Raw genomic sequence first — 24,317 nt, forward strand, 5'->3', positions numbered from 1 at the left:
TGTCACTTCCTGTGCCTACAACTACCAACAGCTTCCTTCTAGGGTCAGGAATAAAGTCTCTGTTATCAGCAGTGTCAGCACAGTGATGAGACTTTTATCAGGCTTAATCTCAGGCAGCAGCTCCTCCGCACCACAGAGCCGATGTGCTGGAGCTGGACAAGAACAAGGACGACCTGGAGGTGTTCTCAAAGTGCCCCCATCCCTAGCAACTTCTTTTCAGGTGCAGCCAGCCTGGAACTCTGGGAGAGAGAGAACCAGAGTCTAGAGAAATGGTTCTTGATTTAGTATTGTTGGTTGTGGATTTGAGACTGCATGCACCCTGCTTATTAAGTGTTGTACAAGTACATGTGTTGGACACTTAGAAACAGGTAAGAAGCACTTCTCTAGAACCACATAGATTAAGTCCCCAGCATTGAGGCACCCCAACCATCACATCTTCTCGGCTAAGGCCTCATATGTAAGTGAGGAGAGACAAGCCACTTCTGCTGTCCTGCCTGACTTTTTGACACAATAAACCAGTGAGCATAATAAAATATAAAAACAATAAAATTATTTTATATCACTAAAAAAAGAACATACGATTATGAGAGCAACTATGGTGTACCAATGTGGGGTAGTGAGAATTGTCCACACTGCATGCAAGCAAAAAATGTTTTAGTATCTGTAGAAAATTTAAAAACAATAAGAAAAAAAATGAAAACATGGCATGCTTTAATTATCACCACACTCTGGCAATTTTTAACAATGTCAATGATAAAATATGCCTCTCCAGAAAAAATGTTTTCTTGTTCTAAGGTCTAAACAATTGAAGTTACTCTTAAATTTTATTAATATACATATTCATTAATAAGTATTGCATTGGACATAGGAATAAACTTAGAGAACTCCCAGGTATACCAACAACACCTGATACACACAGACTCAGCTGCAGGAGTTCCTTTGGAAAGTAAGTTCAAAATGGTTTAGAATTATTGAAGTTTGCTTTGGGTGCAGTTCCTAAATCACCTGGCATAGCGTATCCTAGTTTAAACCATAGTTCAAAATAAATAATGACAGTGGAGTGGGTGTTTGTACTTTTGGAGCAGAGCTCAGCAGGCCTTTTTAGTTTCCTATTGGTCCTGTAACAAATTACCACAAACTTAGTGGCTTAAAATTTTAAAATGGCTCCAGTTTTCCCTTCTGTAAATGCAAAAAAAAAAGAAAAAAAAAATTCCTTTTCCTGCCTCCAAAAGAGGTCACAGAGATAAATAACTGGAAAGGTACCACATTCTGAAAAAATCATACATTTTAACATACTATGTCAACACTGGCTTGCTATCATCTCCCAAATAATGCAGAGCAAGGGCTCAAATCTCAAACTTCCTGGCCTCTAACTACAATGCTGCTATCCTCTAATAGGATCCTTCCTCCCGCTTTCCAATAATATGTTTCTTACTTCATTTTGAGCCCTCACCAGAAGCACCCTTAAACTCTGTATTTCTACTGACACTCTCTTCAAAGCAATTTAAGATTTCTTTATCATCCTTCTCAAAATTCTTCCAGCCTCCACACACAAGGCACTCCCACATTTTAGGTACTTGTTACAGCAGAACTCTAAGTCTGTAGTAGTTTTCTACTGCTGTGTAACAAATTACCACAAATTAGTGGCTTAAGACAACACCCATTATTATCTCACAGTCCTGTGGGTCAGGAGTCCAGATACAGTTTCATTGGGTCCCCTGCTCAGTGTCCTGATTAGGCCAGACACACTCAGGATAATCTCCCTTTGGATTAAGTCAAAAACGAATGGTTAATAACTTAAACACAAAAATAAAATCCCCCCATGTTCACAAATCTTACCCATACCAACAGGAGGAAAGCATAGAGAGTGTATACCAGAAGTGGACATCTTGGCAGCCATCTTAAGAATTCTGTCCACTATTTCCACTTAAAGCTCCAGCGTTCCATGTTCTCATTCCCCTCCCTTTCCCCAGTTTTCAGTCCTTGGACAGATGCCTCTTGTTTTAAAGCAGTCTGAATTTAAACAGTATGTTTCTTATTCTCTGTAAAATCAATCAGAGAGAAGTAATTAAGTCAGTTTTCTTCCTGGTAGGCAATCTAGAAAAGGCCAGCAGAGGCACAAGTGTATGCAGCCAGTAATCTTTATTCTTCCTCAGTTCCTCAGGCAATGTATGTAGATACATGTTTGTGGATATTTAACACTATATGAAAACTAGAGAAAGTTAATACAGTAAAGGAAGCTCTTAATTTTAAAATGTCTGCCTACTATGAAGTATTTAACACTCTCGTCTTTAAAAACATATTTTTATAAAATGAAAACTGTAACAAACGTTTTAAATATTTTTAAGAATTGGCCAGAGAATTCATGGAGAAAGCGACTTGCTTTGCGCAGAATAGTTGCTGTTAGCTGTGTGCATCTCTAGTTCTGCTCTTACCTCAGGACTACTCATCAATTAAGTTTAATTTTTATTTTTCTCCTATGTCCACTGGGGAAAAAGCCTCATTTCCTCCCTCCTCTGCTCTGGTAAATCCTTGCATGATCATGCTGTGGTTAGACTCTTAAGAGTATTTACTGTATGCACTACAAACATTGTGGCTTCCTCTAACAAGTTTTAGTGATCAAGGTCAGTTTATATATGAGGACACATACAAACCTTTATACACATCTCAACATAACTGAAACATGCCCTCTTTAAAGTCATGAGGTGACAAGGAAACTCCCATTCATATAAAATCAACTGGTGTATTTTTGGAGTCTGACAAAATATCATTTAAAAACATCTTCGTTTTATGTTAACGTATAAATGCACGCTATGGTCCATAGCATTATAAACGGGAAGCCAGTCTACCAGGCTTTCTCTTTAATTAGTAATTTCTGCTAGCTTTCAGGTAACGACTTGGCTACCAGAAGAAAAGCACGTGTTGAGGCAGCTCCAGTCTCCTGCTCCTCTAATGTCAACTGGGCTGCATACACCAGTCTGCCAGGTTTAGGCTGCTGCTGTTATCTCCAGAGTATTTATCAAACGTTTTCCCAGATTTAATGAAGAAAATCAGAAAGCTACAGTTACTCAAATGGCAAGAGTCAATTCTTATGTTAGGACTTCTAATACCAAACCATGTACAACTTAATAGGTTTGAGGGACCTTCACTACAGAAAACACTGAGAAGCATTAAGAAATAGGCACAAATCATTTTAAATACCTTTTCAAAATTAATCACAGATATAGACAGTTGTAAGAACTAAAATAAATTTATTTACAAAATTTCTTACTTGTCCAGTGGACAGAGACAACAAAAAATATACCAAGAAACAATCAACTATGAGCCCACTAATAGTATTTAAGCCACTTCATACAAGAGAAGCAGCAGAGCAGCTCCTGACTACTAGGCTACAGAGATGTCCCTGTGCATGTCCTTCGGTGGCACAGGATATACATTGAACCACAAGGGTCCGTGCAAGTAGCATCATGGTACCTGTAGGCTTTGCTGAGTCAGTGTCCAGAGTGCTGTTCCCCGTCTACCTTACACAGCTGTTTCACCACGTTTGTTGACTTCTTTGTGGGCTGTTTCGTCTTTTCCTCCTCCGTTGTCAGTTTTCTCTTTTTCTCCACTGTCGGCTCCTTTCTCTTTGTTCTGAACACTGGTGTAAACTACTTTGTTATGGCCTTCCCGGTTCCGAGCAATTTCAATGGCAAAAAATTGTATCCTGGGGGCTGAAAGGTGAATAAAATTGATTATTGTCCTAATCACAGTGTCTTCTCTAAACCTACTGGAAATCTATTCACAAAGCTGAACTAACATGCAAAGTACTCAAGTATACTCGTAAGTTTCAGAGATGTGAAATTCTAATCCTATAATAAATGAGGGTGAAAATACTTAACCCCAAACTAGTTACCCCCATGTCACTAGTGACCCCATGCCACTGATGCATCAGTAAAACCAGGTCCCTCATTCACCTTATACAGAAACAATTCCATAGGCAAGAAACTCACCAAAGATCGTGTTTTCCTCAGTGTAGCCCTGAGAACAATCCAGTCGCAGCAAAGTACCATAGTTGAAGTCTTCTACAACCCCGTCAAACTTCAAACAGAATGGCCTCCATTTCTACAGGCAAAAAAGATGCCTTAACTGAGTAATACAGGACATTGCTAGAGTCAGGCCAGGAAGGGGGCTTCCATCTCTCCAGTAAGGACGGTAAGCATAGTGAAAGAGGCTAGGTTTAACGTGATCACCAGTTTCACCGGCAGTGAGTTACTGTGCTAGCTACTGTGCCTATAGATTGGTATTTCTCAACAAGAACAATATTGTGACCTCAGAAAATACTTGAATCCTATAGATTCAATCCTATAGTGACTATAGAATTAAAATTTGCTTTCTTAAATGGAATCTTTGTTTTGTTTTTACTTATTGGCTAGCTCAGCCACAAATGGTGATTCATCCCCACGGAAGCACAAATGAGACAGAGAAGGCAGGAATTTGGCCCAAAGTCACCAAGTTACATTTTAAGAAAGAAATGCATTCAGTAGAGGCAGTTTTACAAATATCAGTGACTTCCTGCTAAGATTAAAAGCTTACATTCTCAATAAGCCAAGTACCTAGTCCCAGGGAAACTTTTCCCTGACTAGAAGTTTTAGTACTCTGTAAAAGTACAAGATAATCAAGTAAGCAATGCAAAACCCATGTTTTTCAATTATCTATGGCATGGCCTGTGGTAATATCGACTTGAATCCAGAGAATGCAAACACCTCCCTGTACCCTACTTGCCGATCTTCCATCCATGCATTCTGGTTAAACTACTCATGTAAGTAAATTTATTCCTCCTTTCCTGAAAGGGCACAGTGGTTAGCAATCAAAAGTCCAAGTCAAAAAGGAGGAAAAAACAGATTCAATGAACGTAAAAAGTCCATAAACCAGAAAAACATTCATTGCATAACTTACGTATTGGTTGATAACTACACAAAAGCCCTGATTCTTTAAGTATTTTCCTTAGAACAACCCCCCCTCCCATTTAAATGTATAAAAACGTATTCACAATCAATAACTTCTAGTCAGATGATAGGCAATATTTAAGAGAGAGAATTCATACCTCTTTAGCTGATACTGATTTGAGCTCGTCTGGGTCCAATACATCTATCCTGAGTTTCTCAAAAGTTTTCCGAAATTCAGAATAGATTTGGTCATCCACTTTGGTGAGTTTCAGGAACTGGGGGTCAACTGATGAAATTAGCTGCCAGACAATAAGACAATACACATACACTAGTCTCTAATTTATACTTCTATTCCCCCATCCCCAGAAAACCCTTATGGTTCTCAAAGCATAAGAGTTCATTAGGAAGTACAGAAAGACAGCCTAGGTTCTGGATGAAATCATGACATAGTTTTAAAAGGCCATACATACAGTCCCTTCCACCAATTCAAACACTTTGGGCCCTAGTACTGCCTGGCTCTTGCCCTCTGTGAACTGTCCATTCAGCTGAGAAACATTTCTTAAGTTCCTACTATGGGCCAGGCGCCCTTTTGTCAGCAACAGAACTCTGGGCAAAGAAGTACAAGTCCTCATTATCAAAACAAAATTCACTTCCACCCCCATTCTCTGCGGGTAAGATCTTACAGTAACAAAAATTATCTCCAAAACACAACTGTTTAACTTGCTGAGAACAGTGATTCGCAGAGAACCATACAATACAATTACATGTTTAATTCTGCTTAATAACAAAGACAGACAACGCACCTTGTAGTAGACCTCGGCATGCTGCATTGCTCGCATGGCCCAAGCCATCTCAATATCAGGCTGCAAAGGAGTAAAGAATGCTGGGTCAGAAATTCCCCCGTCCTGTGCTACAGAACAAATTAACGAAGTCTGTTGATGCTCAAGAGGGCTATAAAACTTAGTGTTACTGTCAAAGGATAAAACTGGACTAATGGCTTTGAACAATAAAATAATTTTTCTGACCTTACAACAAAAGAAGGTACCTACACAGTCTAATAAACAGAATGAACCATTGGCTATCTTCTCCCAGAAGTCAGTGAAAGTGTGAGAGACTAAACAAAACTGTAGATAAACATCCTTCTCAAGACTGAGTTAAATCATTGTAAAACTGAAATAACAAACTCACATACACAACTGAATTATTGAAAACAAAGTAAGATAATGGAAATGAAACTAATATTTACTTTTAAGAGTGTAGCATGTCATAATCATTATTCGTATTTATCTGATAGCCAGTTCCCCACCCTGTAACACTTAGAGTCAGTATCTTGAAGCAGGCTAATTTATAAATAAGAGTTACCAAGCACCCACCACCTATTCCATTAAAATCTCCCACTTCAACTAGAGGGATCTATTTGACTGACCTTCGAAGAAGCCATTTGCATTTTTACCTTCATACCCTTTGCTTGACTGTCAATTAATGTCCTTTGTCCACTTACACTTTGAGGATCCAGTTAGATCCACTATCTACTGTTTGGGTTCTTAGGGATTTCTTCGTCAGCTAAACTGCCTTGTACTGTATGCCCTGATCCACTCATCTAGCACACATCACATTTTTGAGTGTTACTACTATTCCCATGCCCCTCTGTCTTGTATCTCAAAACATATCACGTGCTTTCCCTTAAGAATCTAAACCAAACACACTGTAAGCCAGTGCAACTTTACTGCATTATGGAATCACTGGGGGAACCTTTAAAAATACGGATTTCTGACTGTCAACACCCCCCCCCCCGATATTGTGATTTAATTGATATGTATTGAGCCCTGGATATCGGGATGTTTAGATGCCTTACAGGAGATTCTAAGGTGCAAAGTTTGGGAACTACTCCCTCTGGCATTAGTCCCGTGTTTGTGAACCAAAAAGATGAGAACTGAAAGGTGCGGTTTCAGGCGGACAGGGACAGAGGCTACAGAAGATATCAGGGCAGGAGGTTACAATTTCGCGGCAGGCCCTGCAGACATTCCCGATTAGCTGTGTGAATGGAAACGGTGGGTTAGTCACACTCACATCGTTGCCATAGGACTCGGCTGGGAGAGAAAGAGCATGTGCCACTGACACCACTTCCCCGGAAACCTGGGAAAGAAAAAACAGGAGAGGAAGGGAGAGTTCAAGGCTAGACCTGCTCGACTCCCCCATTCACCCGACCCCAGAGCAGCGTCTCACCGGCTCATCGGTTCCACTAGTCGCCTCCATGTTGCAGCTAACAAAGCGCGGCCCCACTTCCCGGAAGTGACTTTACGTCAGCTCCTTCCGTCGTTGGTTGGAAAGGGAGGTCCTGGCAAGAGCGGCTCTCGTCCTCCTGCGCCTGCGCGCACCCGCCCTTCCCGGGAGGCTGTAGTCCCCGGCCCCGCCTCACCCGCCCTGCGCCGACTCCGGCTGCTGGAGGGGTCTGAGGTGGTTAAATGCTCAGTAATATCAGTGGCGATGATGGGAAAAACCTGAGTTTTTCGTGTCCTCGCTGCACTGAGTGCCCTGCAGAGAATCGAATTCACACTCCATTTACATATGCGGGCACATACACACTCGTACACAGCTGTTGCTATGCCTTTGGGGGACGGGGCTTCAGGAGACCACGCTATGGGCTCTCAGTTGCAAAACGACTTCTTTGGCACCCCCACTAGCTGCTTCGTGGGCTCCCTACTCAAGCTACTGTCGTTTTCCTTTTTCTACCGTCTTGCTCAGGTCCCGCTGGAGTACTCAGGACCTTCTTCCTGGCTCAGAGAAATTGTGGCCGCTTGATGGCAGCATGGCTCCACAAATGTACGCAACTCCACTCCTCGTTCCCGCCCTTGTGTTTTGAAAAAAGTTCTCCTCAGAATCCAAACACAAATTACTTCTCAGCTGAGGCCCGTCTGTTTTAGGAGGCCCTGTAGCTCTCATTTCTTTCGTTAAATGTCTTTGATTTCTAGCCTGCTTGTAAACTTTCTCGCATATGACTTTGTGTTTTTTTGGCCATTCTGCCAAGTCTCCTGTATGGCTTATTGTAACTTTCTTGTTTTGTTCATTAAATTAATCTCAGGATGCTGAGTGTATAAAATGTTGAGAACTTAGAAAATAAAATTAAGACGGTAACTACCACCCCAACTCCACTGCCCAGTAATAACCACTAATATACTTCTGTATTGCCTGTATAACTGTTAGCATTTTTATGTAGTATTTTTCCTATTCATTAAAAGCTGTTCACAAACAACATTTGAAAGAGTTTAATCCTATTCTGTATCAAGATCATACTGTGTAGACTATGTGGACCAAAAAGGGATTCTATGGAAATTAACCTCATGGGGGATCTGATTATAAATTCCTAACTGGGCAGGTCATGGTGGACAGTCACACCTCAAGACTGTAACTTCTTTACATATCTTGGCATTCAGCAAGCCCTGTCCATTGTTTCTGTGCATCTACATTAAAACAACTTTCAAATATGCCATAACCACCCTCAAGAGAGCACATAATCTTAACAATCCCCACCTTGCATTCTCCTACCTTCACTTAATCTTCCTTAAATTTCTTCCTTAATTTCAAATTCATAAAATAAGCTACAAAACTTATTCTCCAGAGCATTTGAAATCTTGCTCCCAGGCACATGTCATAAGTTAGGTTCAAACAAACTCTTACAAAAGTTCTCTACAGGTTTGCACATTTCTTACATCAACAGGATTTATTATACTATTGACAAGATTGAGTATTTGAATTTATTCTTGGAATTATTCTAGCCAAGGTCTCTAGCTGATTTTTTAAAAAATATTTTTATTAATTGAGGTATAGTTGACATATATTACATTAATTTCAGGTGTACAACATCATGATTCGATATTTGTGTACATTGCAAAATGATCACCACAATAAATCTAGTTAACGTTGTGGGGGAGGAATATACTTTCCTCTACCCTCCAGGTTCTTCTGGCTGGCCTAATAATTAAATAGGCATGAGATCGATTAGCAAGAGAAAATAACCCCATTTAATGCACACATTAAGTATGGGAACCCCACACACACGAGAAAGTCTGAATCCCCACAGGCAGGAGAGGTAGCGAGATAGAAAGGGAACTGGGCAGAGAAGACATCTCGAGTTAGGGACAGAGTAAGGTGCCCTGGGGACTTCAAAGAGCCATTGCAGAGTGATAAGAGCAGAGCAGATGGTTAGTGACTATCAGGTTGCCCTGCCCTATAGGTGGGTCAAACACAGATGGTGGCTGATCGCTTATTATGGCTCAGGCCCCTAATTCATGTTATTCTGGATAGTTAAAGAGAGGGCCAGGAGTTTATCCTCAACCTGAGGATAAAATTGCCCGTAGCTCAAAACAATCCACATACAGAGGCAGGTCTTGGGGTGACTTGTTCTGAACCCCCACAGTTCCCTCCTCTGAAAGTTCCCTGCAATTTTCACACTCCAGAAGCTGGGCTGATAGACTTTTTATCATTAAACCATTCTCAGCCTTGACAGGAGGTTAGTTCAGTTAAAGTTGTGTCTCACTTCAGAAGGTGGTGATGCTCCCAAAGTTAAGCCTGATGCAAATGAACAGGCATTTAATAGCAGGCATATCTCTATGGAAACAAAGAAAAACAAAGGTTAATGACCGGAGCAGACTATAATCCCAGTTTCTGAATTCTGAAGGAAGGCAGTAGAGAAGATTCCTAGATGTATGTCTTGAAGCATCTTCAGATGGAGTGGAGGCAGACAGTGGGAGTCTGACAGATTCTCCTGGTGTGTGGTTGGAATGTCTGTGGTGAGATTGTCCATAGACGAGCTGCTGCGGTGATTTCTCTGAGGTCAACATCAAGTTGTCCCACGTTCGCTTGCATGGCCTTGGAAAAGGACAGTTTTAGTTCTCAGTGATTCCAAGTCAAAGGATGGGAAAACAAAAATTTTAGTTTGGAGGGTTGCAGACATATATTTAAGAAAAGTATAAAAATTCAGATTAAAACTCAAAGACAATAAAAAGCACTAGAATCTAATATCCACAAAGGTATATTACACTTTCTAGTGAAACGATTTTTCTCTCTAAAATCACCCTCTTTTTTCTCAAAGATAGCCAAATTAGGAATCATTTATTTGCAAAATAAGTCTAGTTTCAACAAACTTGGCCTGTATATGTCAAGCAACAATATTAAATAACCAGATAAGCACTGTAGGGACAGAGTCCCAGAGAGCAGTTTCCAAGCTCTCGGCCTCATGTGGAGGTGTGCTGGCTTGCTTATTAGATGGCCATCAGCTATAACCAGTTGGCCATTAGCCACTATTGTTTTCTATATAACTGCCGTGGCTACGCTAGCAAGTGCGATTAGCAAGCACGGATTGCTGATGGTTCAGATCCTACTTCCTGTGTCTCACCCCGCAGCCAGTGAGACTGGGGTGCAGGAAGACCCCTCATTGGGGTACTGGCAGACGTTTGCTTCTTGTGTCTCGACCAGCCGCCATCGAGAATATAGTGGTATGAACCCCCTATCTATGGCGCCGTTAGTGTTTCTTTTTGGCCTCACCATATCCTGCATTCACGTGCTGGGAGTAGGAGCTGAGACCTGGCATTACAGGCACTTTTAAATCTTTTCTGGAATCGTCAGATTGAACTTGAAAGACCTCTCAAGGCCACAAAAGACAAGGCAAGGACTTGCCATCTGGTGTTGCCTGCAATACCTATAGATTTGGGTGAGTTCCTGTCATGCAGGGACTCTGGTCCAACTCCCCACACAAGAACACAGGATATGGTGAGGCCAAAAGTAACACCCATGGAGCCATAGTTAGGGGAGTCATACCACTATATTTTCACTGGCGGCTGGGTTGGAGACACAGGAAGCAGGAGCCGCAATCTGCCGTCTGCTTCTCTGCCAACCAACCAACCAACCATCGTAGCCAGGGCAGTTATATCAGTGGCTAATGGCTAACAGCTGATGGCCAACTAGTCATAGTTGATGGCCATCTAATAACTGAGCCAGCACCCCTCCACGTAAGGCCGAGAGCCTGGAAACTGCTCTCCTGGCTTTGTCCCCACAGTGCCTCTTTTCTTGAGGTCCCCAAAATATAGTGAGTTTCCTGTACCTGTCAAGAAGTGACATTCTGTACTCAGATGGTAAGGCTGCTGGGAATCATGTAAGCAGGTACCAAGGCACTATTTCCAAGGGTTTCTATCAGCTTCCAGAAGTCAACATTAATTCCTTAAAGCGTATCTGAGTCTATGCATTTCTCTCTCAAACATGACATCCCAACCGGAGTCTTGATAATAAAACCAGTTTCTAATTATGTCCTGTTATAAAGAGAACAGATTCTTATTGAACTTAGGTAAATAAACATATGGCCATGAAAATAATAACAGTCAGTCTTTGAGAGTTTCCAAGTTTTGGAGGGATCAGATAGGGAGAAGAAAATAAATGTTTCAATCCTGCTTACAAAGGTATAATTTACCAAATTGCTAAGTCATAGATAGGTAGCTTAAGAGAAACAAGTGTTCTTTTATCTGAAAAACAAAAGATTTTAAAAATCAGCAATCACAAACAAAAAGTCATAGAAATTATAACCATTTTCATCATTTTATTCAGTCCTGTACAATTAGCCTTGTTCTGCTTGAATCCAGTTTTTCCATTAGTTCTCTCTACCTTGCCTGATAGTGGAGGGTGATTTGAGGGTGATAGGGCCAGTGATAATTCCAAGAAGTTTTTTTTGTGTGTGTGTGGGGGAAGGTATTTTTATAAGAGTTTATTTGAGCCAAAGCTGATGACATATGCCAGGGAGCAAGATCTCAAGTGCTCCCTAATTCCAAGAAGTTTGCAAGGCTGTCCATCAAGGCTCCTATGACTTGCTCAGTGAAGGGGGTGCCTGGATCGCTAGAAATTGTGGAAGGTGTACCCCAAGTGGGAAGCATTTTCTAACACTTTCTTTGCCACTTGTGAAAGCATCAGTCTTGTAGCTAGAGAAAGCTTTAACCCATCCAGAAAACAGACACACAAAAACAAGAACACATTTATAACCCAAACTATGTGGCAGTTGAATGAAGTCCAGCTTAAATGAACTATGGTGGATGAAGGAATGCAAAAACTGAAAAAATGCCTGGGAGACTGGAAGAACCAAGTGGCTGTCTTGGGTTCCCATAACCCCGACTATTCATGTAATTTATCAGCCATCTTAATTTCTCTGATTCAGCAGCAGACTTGCCATGTTACAGGGACATCAGAATGGCAAAAGTCTGGCCATGAGGGGTCATTTTTGCAAAACCAGAATGGACCTCATCCTCATGTACCACAATGTGATACTCAGGTTCAGTCCTTTCAGTGTCTGCCTCAGTTTTAATGACAGACATCTTAGATCAGGATATCTGAGATTTCCAGCAATTTCACATACATTTCGGGAACACTTATACACTTATACAAATACAACCTAAAGAAGGCTCAATGTTATTTCTTTTTTGACAATACTTCCCATGTAATTTCAACACACCAAAATAAGCCTAATTAGTTCAATATTTCTGTTATGTAAGGAGAGAAAACAAATTTTTTTTTAAGATTTTTTTATTGGGGAAGGGGAACAGGACTTTATTGGGGAACAGTGTGTACTTCCAGGAGTTTTTTCCAAGTAGAGTTGTTGTCCTGTCAGTCTTACTTGTGGAGGGCGCAGCTCAGCTCCAGGTCCAGTTGCCGTTGCTAGTTGCAGGGGGCGCAGCCCGCAACCTTGTGGTTGAGAGGACACGTTCCAACCAACTGAGCCATCCGGGAGCTCAGCGGCAACTCAGCTCAAGGTGCTGTGTTCAATCTTAGTTGCAGGGGGCGCTGCCCACCATCCCTTGAGGGACTCGAGGAATTGAACTGGCAACCTTGTGGTTGAGAGCCCACTGGCCCATGAGGGAATCGAACCGGCAGCCTTTGGAGTTAGGAGCATGGAGCTCTAACCGCCTGAGCCACCGGGCCAGCCCCAGAAAACAAATCTTTTGAGGTATTCCAGGGGCCCTTCTGGAATACGTCACAATTCCCATGGCCATGACTATAATTTAAATTTTTGAAAATTTGTTAATATGTACCAAAAGGTTTGGACATTTTACTAAATAGTATCATAAGTCATCATGAAGCTTAATTATGCATTTAACCCAAGTGACAATAAAAGATTTCAAAGACAAATACAGAAGTTCACATAATTGTTAGCAACACATAGTTCTTACTATTGAGGAAATTCAATTTTCTTAAGTAATTAGGGATCTGATTAAGACAATATAAAACACAGAAAATTCTTTTGAGGAAACAGAATGTTAATTCTTTATTGTTGTTTTTTTTAAAAAAAGAATCTTTGCTTTCTAGACAGAAAACTTTTCACAGTGTTAGTAGCAGACCAATACTCCTTTTTAGCAGAGAGAGAAAACCTAATCTAATTCTACATCATCTTACTTTTTCCCCCATTAATTTTATTGGGGAATATTGGGGAACAGTGTGTTTCTCCAGGGCCCATCGGCTCCAAGTCATTGTCCTTCAGTCTAGTTGTGGAGGGCGCAGCTCAGCTCTAAGTGCAGTCACCATTCTCAATCTCAATCTTTAGTTGCAGGGGGCACAGCCCACCATCCCATGTGGGAATTGAACCGGCAACCTTGTTGTTCAGAACTCGAGCTCTAACCAACTGAGTCATCAGGCCACCCCTACATCACCTTCCTTTTGATATTTAAATTCATTCACTTCATTAAATTTATTTCAGTCTTATTCAGCTTGACCACACATAACATTTCTGAAGATTCCTTTTTCATGGACCTCTTATAACTTTCCTTTTTACATTCAGATTTCTGTCCTGTTTTCACTCTTTCCCTTTCTGAAACAACTCTCAGTAATTTCACAAATTTTTTCTCCTGCCAACCTAAATCTTCCTTCTCACATCAGATTCCCTCTTATTTTAACTTGTGAGCAGAGCTTCTGGCTGCATCACCATAGCAACCAGAAGCTTGGGCCAGTTAAGGCATGACTGACTCATTGGACACAAGCTGATTATAGAGCCCAGAACATTGAATGGAAGAGAGGGTCTGACAGGAAGGAAAACAAGGCAGATCTTAGCTGGAGAGAAGTGAGCAGCTGAGTAGCTAAGTCCTGAAAAACCATTCCCCACCTCAAATCCACGGGAGCCAGAAAAATAATTCTTTGTAACTCCCTACCAACATGTGGCAAACACACAGATCTGGCTCTGGAATTTTAAAATAACATTCAGAGTAATGGACAGAGTAAATTACTGAGTCTTCCAAATACTCAGTGGAAGTTCCTCTAATGAAAAAAGCCTCTTCTTTCCTGTTTGAGGCTTTCTGTTTTCCATCAAAGACTGTTATCAATTAATGTGATTAGCGTATTCCAATTATAATTATTTTCCTCCCCCAACGAGGGTGGCCATCCCACTTTCTAGCTCCCTTTTATTTTATTTAGTAAGGAAAGCTCCTGGTAGAATTGCCATAGCAACCAAGCCACCAGACCCATTACGCCACTGAGGATCTGGACTCTGACACTGAAAACTGATTATGGGTCTTGAAAATTGAAGGCAGAGCAAGGCTGCTGGAATGAAAACAAAGAGGCTCTTAGCTAGAGAGAAAAGGCAGCTAGCTGAGGTCCTCAGGGCTTCAGCCAATGCTCCACCTCTAACTTTATCTTTCCCCACTATATTCTTTAGGGAAGAAGAAAGAGGCAGGAGTCAGAGGGAACTGACCCTATTAAGGATGAAAGTCTGGGTTTGGACATAAGAGCTTATGCCTCTAGTCTAACCCCTGCCATGTCCCCAAACCCACACATGTATCATGCCCTCCCTATTGGGTATCCTTACTTCCTAATAAGTTACCTGGCACATAGTAGGTACTCGTAGTTCTTTCCACCCTGCAATCCCACTACAGAGAGCACAATTACTCCAGTAGATTTTTCTGGGAAATGGAACTAATGAAAACCTTATGTCATCTGCCGTAAGGCTCCTTGTTCACAGACTGGCTCCTTTGCTTTCTGGTGATGGGTGGTGGTACAGCTTGGTTGGGGGTGGGGGTGGGATGACGATGACATTAGGCTGTTAATTACCAAAGGCCCTAAGGGTATTAGGTGATTCTCACCTACAAGAAATGCTTCCTGCCTCTCAGTATTCTCCTCTGCCTTCACAGGCTCCCACTCATTTTCACTGAGACAGCAGATCTCCTGTCTGCATCTCTGTAGCAACCAGAAGCCAGACAGAGTAGGAGGGTAAGGCAGTTATTTGATACCAAAGCTTAGGGTAGTGTCTGTTTGAGAGGGTTTGACTTTTGGCAGGAAAATCCATTATCTGTAAGTGGGAGAGAAGTAGAGGTCACTAGACTCCTCAGTGGTCTGACACTCCCACCTCATCCTCCATCTCTGTGCCTCCAGGCTTTATTCCCTGAGGGGGCCAAGGTCTGTGTTTGAACCAGAATATGTGTCCTCTGCCCTGTTCCCTGGCAAAGGCATCAGGCAACAGATACCCCCCAAACAAACACACATGAGTAAACCTCTATTCCACGGATATATTCCCATAACTGTACCTCCTGTGCCTAAAACTGTCATAAATATGGAAGGGGTCATTGATGCAAACTCATACATTTCCCTAGTCTACTCACTTCATCTTACACATTGCACTTCACATCTTCTCTCCTCAACCTCCATCTTCTACTCTAACAGCCACAGCTTGGGTTGCTGACACTGACAACATGAAGGAAAAACATTAGAAAACTTCCCACCTACCTGCATATGAGACTATATACTCTACCTCCCTCTTGTCACTATGGATGAACTATCCACACTGCTATCAGAACTCAGCTCTTCAGCTTGGCACTAGCTTCAACATTTTTGATGAGTAAAAGTGGCCTGAGCAATGCTACCTACCTTTTACCACATCACCAATTTACTCTTCTTTCCTGGATGATTCCCATCAGTACACAAACACTGTGCAAAGTTCCTCATCTTAAAAATAAAACAAGGAGGAGAGAAACAAACAAAAAACCCTACCTTAACTGTAAAATCCCCTTCATCCACTGTATCATCATCTATTTGCCCTTTATGGAAAAGCTCCTCAAAAATTATTGTCTATTCTTGATACCTCCACCTCCTGTATTCCCATTTTTCTTGAACCCACCCCAGTCAAGAGAAATAGCTCTTCTCAAGGTCCTCAAAGACCTGCACATTGCTAAATCTACTGGTTATTTCTCAGTGCTCGTGTGGTTTGACATTGTTGATCATTTTCTCTTCCCTGCAATACTTTCTTCACTTGGTTTACAGGATATTTCTAACTCTTGCTTCTCCTTCTGCCTCAGGATTTGCTACTTTTCAGTGTACTGGCTAGTTATTCTGTAACCCCCTGACCTCTCTGTATTAGAGTTTTAAACTCTCAGATTCCTCCTCTTCCCTACTTATGTTTATTTTCTACAGAATCATACACAGTTCCATCACTTTGATCCCATCCACACATTAATATTTCAAGCCCAGTCCTGTTACTGAACTCCAGGCTCATATATTCAATTGCTTACAGCACATTGCCTCTGATTTTCCTTCCCATAAACCTACTCCTCCCATCATTTTCCCTCTTAGGAAATAGGAATGGCATTCTTCTTTCTCACACCAAAAAACTTTGGAAGCATCATTGGATTCTTGTCATCATCACCTGATTCATGGATACTGTCATTTCTGCCTTCAATGAGATATTACAGAATGGTGACAACTGTGGTCAACTGTTAAAGCATTCAAAATGTTGACAATTATTCTATAGAACAAATGAAGCTCATTCTCAAGACAAGTCAGGCCATGGGGTTATGAGTTTCCCATACCCTATAAAAAGAAAGAGACTGGGGTCAAAGCAGAGATGACAGCTGTACAAAGGTTGTTTTACACCAAAGGTTGTGCAGCCCTCAGAAGATAGGTCCTGTGTATTTTTAGTTTCCTTTTTCCCCATTGCCCATCGTCTTTCCTCTCTATAGTTGGAACTGCCCAACAGCCATAGACAGAGTCATAAGCTATGTTGGCATGGAAAGAGCGCTAGGTTCGGGATCACAGGTCTAAGGTTTGAGTCTTAAAACTGCCACTGCCTTACCATTTGACCTCAGGCATTTCCCTTTACTTCCTGAAGTCTTGGTATTTCCACTTGCAAAATGAGAGGGCTCAGTTTGTGGGGAGACAGGACTGGATTATATGATCTCCAAAGGTCTCATACAGGTCTAATATTCTCTGAACCAGTAAAGTATCGCCTGATAGGAAATACTGTAGCAGGCCTGGAGGGCTTTTGACTTTCAGCTCTGCTAGAATATATTGGTCAAAATGTTAGATCCTATTTAGCCAAGGGATTGTGAGCAAGACTGGATTATGTTTGTCAGAGAACAAAACACTTGGGCCTTTCACATAGGTGGTTGCAGAAATTTACCCAAGCAAGAAATAGCATCAGAAGATGCTTCTGGTCAGTGAGGCCATTGCATGACTCACCTCCAGCAATGTAGAGGAGAAAGATAATGGGTTGAATTTGCAGCTGGCCAGTCCATCACTGCTCACACTGTTCCTTTCTCTCTGGAGCAGCAAAGTGAAAGACAGAAAAATGAGGTCCTTTGTGGGAAGTACCCAATCACTGCAAAGAATGGAAAGGGAGACTGGGTACGTCAATGACAACTTTCTCATATCTTCCCTGGTTATTTTTTTTCCTATTTATTTATTTAGGTGTGTTTTTCTAGGACCCATCAGCTCCAAGTCAAGTAGCTGTTTCAATCTAGTTGTGGAGGGAGCAGCTCTCCACAAGCCCATGTGGGGATAGAACCAGCAACCTTATTGGAAAGAGCACTGTGCTCTAACCAACTGAGCTAACCGGCCGCCCCTTCACTGGTTATTTATACACTAAGAATTTTTAACTCCTGCATTCAATTTGGTGATTTAAATTTTCCTAGGTAATTCTTTCTTTCTCTTTCTTTTTCTTTCTTTCTTTCTTTCTTTCTTTCTTTCTTTCTTTCTTTCTTTCTTTCTTTCTTTCTTTCTTTCTTTCTTTCCTCCCTCCCTCCCTCCCTCCCTCCCTCCCTCCCTCCTTCCTTCCTTCCTTCCTTCCTTCCTTCCTTCTTTCTGAAATTTGGAGAGGATGTCCCTCCCTAAAATAGGAGTGGGACAGCCGGGTAGGACTAGGAAGGAATGAGTAAAAGAGTGTCTCTCTAGGGAACATATAAGGGGTGGGGCAGCCATGGGGTGAGATTACCCACAATCGAGATGAGAGAGGGAGAGAGCTATTATTTCTTTACCATAGGTTTTCAAGTACACTTGAATAACATTCTTTTTAGCCCTTAATTTCTTTTCTACTGCTGCATTGAAGACAAACAAACAAAAAACCAAAGTACCTGGATGTCCCAACTGAAAAAAATAGTATGGGTCAAGGTATAAAGCACATTTTCAAGAATTAGAAATTAAAATCTCCAAATTTGGATCTCCAAATTCAGGTTCCAAAGTAATCATTATTCATGATGTGTAAAATATCTCAGGCCCGCTGGTCCTATTTAACCCTAAGGACTCATTAGAAAAACGGTTTGAGCTGCAAAAAACATGGCTGGGGGCAGCTCCCCTGCTCATGGCCAGGGCCTTTTCCAGTGACAATGAATAATCAATAAAGCCCAGTACCACACCCAGAGTCCTGCAGTGTCAGTGACTCATTGAGAGCTCTTAAAGTGATTCCTGAACTTAAAGCAATGGCTCATCCTGTCCCAATCCTTCATAAATAAAATGCTTCCCATTGTGAAGCACTGCGCAGGCCCTTGATATTTGTTCGTGCACTTGACACAGTACTGATGGATCACCTTCTACATAGCAGACGCTGGGCCAAAGAGTGAGGGTGAACTGGTGAACAAGCCAGTATGTGGCCTTATCCTCCAGGTGTTCTGATGGGGTATAATACTGATAGTCATGCTGAACTCTGACAGTAAAATCAAAGGAGCAGAATACTCAAGAGGGACCAAAAAACATTCCATCCTTGTCCCTTCCTCCTCTTTCATCATTATTTGTGGGTTCTGAAGTCTGAATGGTCATGGAGACCCCATATCAATATAAAAATTTTCCTTTGTGGCTTTCTATTTTAAGTAACTGAGTTTGAATACCCACATCAAACAAAAGGACCTCCAGACTCCCAGTGCATTATAGCTGCCTCTAAACAATTGTGAAGATGGAACTACACAGAGTGTTTGCTTTTTACCATGGACACTTGACTTGTCAATCCTTGACCAACAAATGCTTTGCAATCTAATGATCCCAGTCTACCTCCAATCCTTGTTTTGACATCTGAAAGCTTACATCCAGTTCACCTGCAAGCACTGATCAATTAAGTGCTTTAAAATTCCCAAGACATAGTCCTACTAATTTTTACTCCTTAATCAGCCCAGTACTATGAGTTTCCAATCCTAGGACTAGGCTGCCACTGTTCCCTGATATGTAGAGTGCTTTAAAATTCATTGAGATTCAAAGTCCCAAAATCGTAAAATCCTTGGCTCAGAGCCCAGTCCATTCATAATCTAAGAGCAACTGTATTTTTGCAGATTTACCCTGTGTTGTGAAATTCCATTTATCACTATTTTGGTTCCATTGTATTTTTCCTTTATCTTTATTAAGTAACTAAATTATCACTTAAAATTCTTTGTCTTCAGATCCATTTCTTTGTAATAGCTTCTCACATTAATCTTATTAAGTCATATTATAGGTGGTGTATGTGTATTTGAGTGTTTCTTTATGTAACCTTCCAGTTGCTGTCATTACAACTGCCTCAACGTGAACTAAATGTTCTGTTTCTCCAGTTTGGTAAGTGAGGCAGACATTGTGTGTGTTCCTCTAATATTTATTCCCAAGCATAGTTTAGGGAACACTCATAGGACAGAGTAGGAAGATTGGAAGATTGGATATAAGTGTATATTGTTCACCTAGACAGCTAGACAGCTCTCATGGAGCTCAAATGACGGAACATGGAATAGTCTGGAGAAATTTCAGCCTCACTTTCACCCTCCTTTGAAGGGCTATTGTTTTGACCCTCTTACCCTGACATGCAGCCCTTCCTTGTATTTCTTTTATTATTATTATTATTTCTTTTTTTTATTGGGGAGTATTGGGGAACAGTGTGTTTCTCCAGGGCCCATCAGTTCCAAGTAGTTCTCCTTCAGTCTAGTTGTGGAGGGCGCAGCTCACTGGCCCATTTGGGAATAGAACCGGCAATCCTGTTGTTCAGAGTTCATGCTCTAACCAACTGAGCCATCCGGTCGCCCCTTTTCCTTGTATTTCTTGAGAGTCATCAAATTCGAGGGAGAACATGGCACAGTGCACTGGAAACAGTGCGAACCATAACCAAAGGCATCCTGAGTCCAATCCCAGGTCTCATTGACTGGCTGTCTGACCTTGGGCATATTACTTAAGCCTCAGTGTCCTATAATGGCAAATGGAAAGATTAGAGATAGAGGAACTGAAAACCCCAGCACAGTGTCTGGCACAAATTTAGTGCTAAAAAAGTTGGCAGCTTTACACTATTGTTAGTCCAGATTTTACACCTTCTCCTTGGCGGGTTTCTTTCTAATAGTGTCCCCAGAAGAGCCGATGTGTTTTAGGATCCAGAAACGGCACCAATCCAAAAAATCAGAGCAGGACAAATTCAGTACCTGTTTGCCCCTCCTTCCCTGCTTCACAAACACATACAGATTAAGGGTCCAAGGAGGCTAAAGAATGAGAGACTGTCACTTTGGCAGGTAGGCAGGACCCTACTTCATGTCACAGATTTTGAGTTAGATACCCTCCTGCCTAACAACTCCACCACACTGCATTTTCCAGAACTCCTTTAGCTCATAGTCTGGTCACCGGAAATCCCGACCTTAGCATTCAGTATTTCTCAGATTGCTAATGCTATGACACGTCCGATTAACTGACATGTAGTGGGACTGTATCTTCCAGGAGACCGTAAAGTGTGTCTGAGCAGCAGCGTCCCAAAGCAGGCAGCTCTAATTTGGCTTCTGCACAGCTGCGGGATTTGAGGCCCAAAAGGGTATATTGGGTATATCCCCTCTTCCTGTTCCTTCTCCTGGTGAGATGGAACTGAGAGAAATGTAGCTGAGAGAAATGTGAGCAATGTCTTCTAACATTCTCCCATCTGGTAGGAGGTGGCAGTTGGGGGTAGCCCCTAGTGATTGAATGGATGAAAGGGCAGAAAACTTATGGGTGCCAACAGGTGAGGAAGTTTTAAACCTACACCCCTGGTAGGCAGCCCTCTACCTTCACTCTCCCCCCACCCCGTGCTGTCATAGGTGACTTTACCTATAATATCCACTACTGAGCTAGAGCTCCCTTCAAGGAGTTATTACCTGCCGGCTCTCTAGGGAAGTATTGGGGAGAGCTCCGAGCAGGGTTAGCATCTGCAAAGAGGGATCAAGATGCAGAAAGCCAATATAGTACCACTGACCTTAACAACGTGGTTGCAGAAATAAAGTGTGCTGCCAGAGGTCCTCCAGGTAGACTGTTTGGTCTGACCCAAGATGCGAGGCCTTCAGGAGAGCCATGGTTACTTTCCAAAACTCCCTCTCTGAGGCTATGGACCTTTGTTATTTCTCTCCCACTCCCTCTAGTGCTCAACAGTCTTTCTGAGCTACTTGTAAATACCCCCTGACTTCAGGAACCATCCTTCCCTCCTATCCCCAACCTCAGGTCTTACGAAACAAATCACTAAAGGACAACCTGTTCCCAGCCTTCTATACCACCAGCCCTGACCACACACACCCCCACTCATCCTTTGATCGACACCAGTGCCCCTTCCCCAGTCCTTCTTGTCCCCATCACCTTCTCCACTGTCCCCTCCCAGCACATAAAGTTTACTTGGGACTTACTCCTGTGGACTCATAGCACCCAGCTACCCCTATTATACAACTTGCCAAAGCAATAATATAATTGCTGGTTTGCATCCATGGCCCTCCCCTTAATCCCTGGGGCTCAGCTGCCTCTTCTTTACCCTTATGTTCCCAGCACAAAGCACTGTGCTCAGACCATGGCAGGCGATCAATAAATGTTTGTTGAATAAAAGAGTGCTTAAGCATGGGGTCTAATTCATTATGTTTTTATTTTTCACTACACTCTGAAACAGCAAAGCAAATACAGGTAAATGCCAGTCATTTTTTTCTTTTTATACAACAGTAGACACAAAGGGAGGTCATCCACCACAGATCGTGATTCTGTGCTTTTGTTGTGTGTGTGTGTTGTCACTATTGTTACTTAACTCCTGTATCAGACCATTTTACTGATTGTTTGAAATGGTAAAGAACAACTTTATATTGTTTTCCACGTCACAGACAGATGTAAATATTACCAATATACTTTTACACAGCTATCTGAACTTTGATACTGGAGCAGACAGGGATGGTAAATGAGCAATTTCATTTATAAACACTGATCATGAACCTAATTGAAGTGTATATTAAGAGGAAGAAATACTGTTAGAAATGGAACACGTATAGCAAGCACAATGTGTACTTCTAACCCCAACCCAGCCTGACTTCTGATTTGGGACCCCACTGCCCATTTACCCAGAGCCCCTTTAATTGATGCCACCCAACTGAAGTGATACATTTCCCCCAGACTTCACATGGGGCCAAAGAAGAACATGGCAGTTGCCTCAGATCTGGCTCTGGCCTCCTCATCTTCTACAGCCTCCCTGTACTGCTCTGGCCAGTCCTGTGGTCGCTTTCTGTAAATCCTGGCCATGTACTCCAAGGCTTTCATTTTGGTGGTTTCAAGGTGAGCTCGAGGACCCCACAGAAGCTCATATTCAATTGGGTTAGAGTAGCACAGCGGCCTGCATTCCAAATAGCGCTGCCTCATAAGCTTGCACGTGATGGCATGCTTTCTCCCCATGTCCACACCAAATCTACAGAGCAAATTCCAAATGCTGGCCTCCTTGACACGATTGCCCATGAGGAAAATCAAGCCCAGGATGGCCATCACATATTCTTGAGTGGGTCTCCCCAGGCTCTCTAGCATCATCTGCTCTTCTTCTGATTCTGGTTGCTGGACGAGGAGGTAAATGTGCTCGCTGGTGTCAACCTCAATCAGAGAGAAGCCATAGAACAAATCAAGGATTAGAGTAGCTCGACTGAGGATATTTGGGAACACGTCCTCAAATTCTTTGCCAGTGTGAGCCAGTAGCTCATCCTGATGTATAGGCAGCAACTCCTCAGTGACATTAATGGCCAACTGAACCAACTCATTGGCCTTATCGTTCATAGTGTCCTCTGACCAGAACTCTAAGCCAGCAGCCTGGCTTCTCTCTTTGGCCTTGTCAGCTTCCAGGGCTTTGCTATACTTTTCTGGCCAGCTCCAGGGTTCTTCATCATGGGCCTCTGCCACAAACTTCAGGGCTTCCATCTTTGTGATTTCCCTGTGGGCTCTGGAGCCCCACAAGAACTCAAATTCGAGGGGATTTGTGCCATACACTGGCCAGTACTCCAAGAATCGCATGTGCACAAAGTCGGTAATGAGTAGGTTCCTTGTGTTCCCAAAGAGGTTGTTGATCCTCTGGGGCTCATCCAATACATTAACTTTGAGAAGCAGGTCCCAAATGGAGGCCTCTCTTGCCCGGTTGCCATTCAGAAGGATGTGGCCTAGGACCAGAGCCAGGAGACCTGCCTTTGGCATGTCCAGGGATTCTGCAATCCGATCAGTGGTCTGCAGACCCCGTTTGCTGATTAGGTTGTAGGTGTCAGCCTGAGGATCAAGAACCCTCAGGTTCAACCCAAACACCTGATCCAGGTGGGCTGAGGCTCGTCTGAGGATCTCAGGGAATTGATCTGAGTATTCTCTGAGGAACTCCAGCATCTCTGTCTGCTGGATAAACCCCTCGGTTTGGCTTTTCATTCGCATGAAATTCACCAAAGCAATCGACCTGTCTTCTAGAGGGTCGTGGACCCTGAGCGCCCCCAAACGTCGGGACTGCTCGTCGATCAGGACCTCGAGGTCACTCGGGTCCTGCGCTGCCTGGGAAGCGCTGGTACTCTGAGGCTCAACTGGCGCCAGAGGGCCCTGGGGGTCATCGGGAGCTAGCATGGAGGTAGGGGACCCGGAGGTGTTAGTGGCCTGCATCTCACCCCAGCCGTCGCCGTAATCTGCAGTGGTCTCTGCACTACCGTGGCGCGCATTCTGGCTTACCAGAGGCATGATTCCAGGTGACAGGAGCAGGAACGGGGAGGCCAGCGATCCGTTGGAGAGAGGATGGTAGGTGTGTCAGCGCCTGGGCAAAAAGCCTAGGTCAGACACACGAATGCTGGGCAGACCAGGAGTTAGGGACCTGGTGAGAGGAGAGACCTTTCTACACAAACACCAGCCAGCAGTGACCGCAAGCCTCAGAGCGCTGAGTTT

At 42.7% G+C, this 24,317-nt stretch overlaps 2 protein-coding genes across 4 annotated transcripts; both read right to left on the reverse strand.

Annotated features, from left to right (window-relative positions):
• Positions 1–732: 732 nt before the first annotated feature.
• Positions 733–7,235, reverse strand: PBDC1 (polysaccharide biosynthesis domain containing 1). 3 transcript variants are annotated; one of them, XM_033102545.1, is made up of 7 exons: positions 7,155–7,235; positions 6,999–7,064; positions 5,732–5,791; positions 5,087–5,227; positions 3,993–4,104; positions 3,475–3,713; positions 733–2,042 (listed from the first exon to the last, which is right to left on the reverse strand). In XM_033102545.1, the coding sequence occupies exons 1-6, from the start codon at positions 7,182–7,184 to the stop codon at positions 3,523–3,525; spliced, it is 600 nt and encodes a 199-aa protein (XP_032958436.1). In that variant the 5' UTR covers positions 7,185–7,235; the 3' UTR covers positions 733–2,042; positions 3,475–3,522. The 3 variants fall into 3 exon arrangements, with proteins under 3 accessions (XP_032958436.1, XP_032958352.1, XP_032958517.1); XM_033102461.1 differs by lacking the exon at positions 733–2,042 and having other exon boundaries at positions 3,235–3,713; XM_033102626.1 differs by lacking the exons at positions 733–2,042; positions 6,999–7,064 and having other exon boundaries at positions 3,235–3,713; positions 7,155–7,227.
• Positions 7,236–22,009: 14,774 nt separating this feature from the next.
• Positions 22,010–24,317, reverse strand: MAGEE2 (MAGE family member E2). Its single transcript, XM_033106486.1, has one exon. The coding sequence runs from the start codon at positions 24,114–24,116 to the stop codon at positions 22,545–22,547; it is 1,572 nt and encodes a 523-aa protein (XP_032962377.1). The 5' UTR covers positions 24,117–24,317; the 3' UTR covers positions 22,010–22,544.

The sequence above is a fragment of the Rhinolophus ferrumequinum genome, chromosome X (genome assembly GCF_004115265.2).
Source record: "Rhinolophus ferrumequinum isolate MPI-CBG mRhiFer1 chromosome X, mRhiFer1_v1.p, whole genome shotgun sequence".
Classification (NCBI taxonomy): domain Eukaryota; kingdom Metazoa; phylum Chordata; class Mammalia; order Chiroptera; family Rhinolophidae; genus Rhinolophus; species Rhinolophus ferrumequinum.

What these genes read in the sequence shown, in the direction of transcription:
- PBDC1 (XM_033102545.1), bottom strand. Translation starts at nt 7,184, where the DNA reads ATGGAGGCGACTAGTGGAACCGATGAGCCG. An exon ending in ATGCCGAGGTCTACTACAAG is followed by an intron (nt 5,228 to 5,731) that starts GTGCGTTGTCTG and finishes ATTGTCTGGCAG; the next exon opens with CTAATTTCATCAGTTGACCC. An exon ending in AATCAGTATCAGCTAAAGAG is followed by an intron (nt 4,105 to 5,086) that starts GTATGAATTCTC and finishes TTTTGCCTGTAG; the next exon opens with AAATGGAGGCCATTCTGTTT.
- MAGEE2 (XM_033106486.1), bottom strand. Translation starts at nt 24,116, where the DNA reads ATGCCTCTGGTAAGCCAGAATGCGCGCCACGGTAGTGCAGAGACCACT.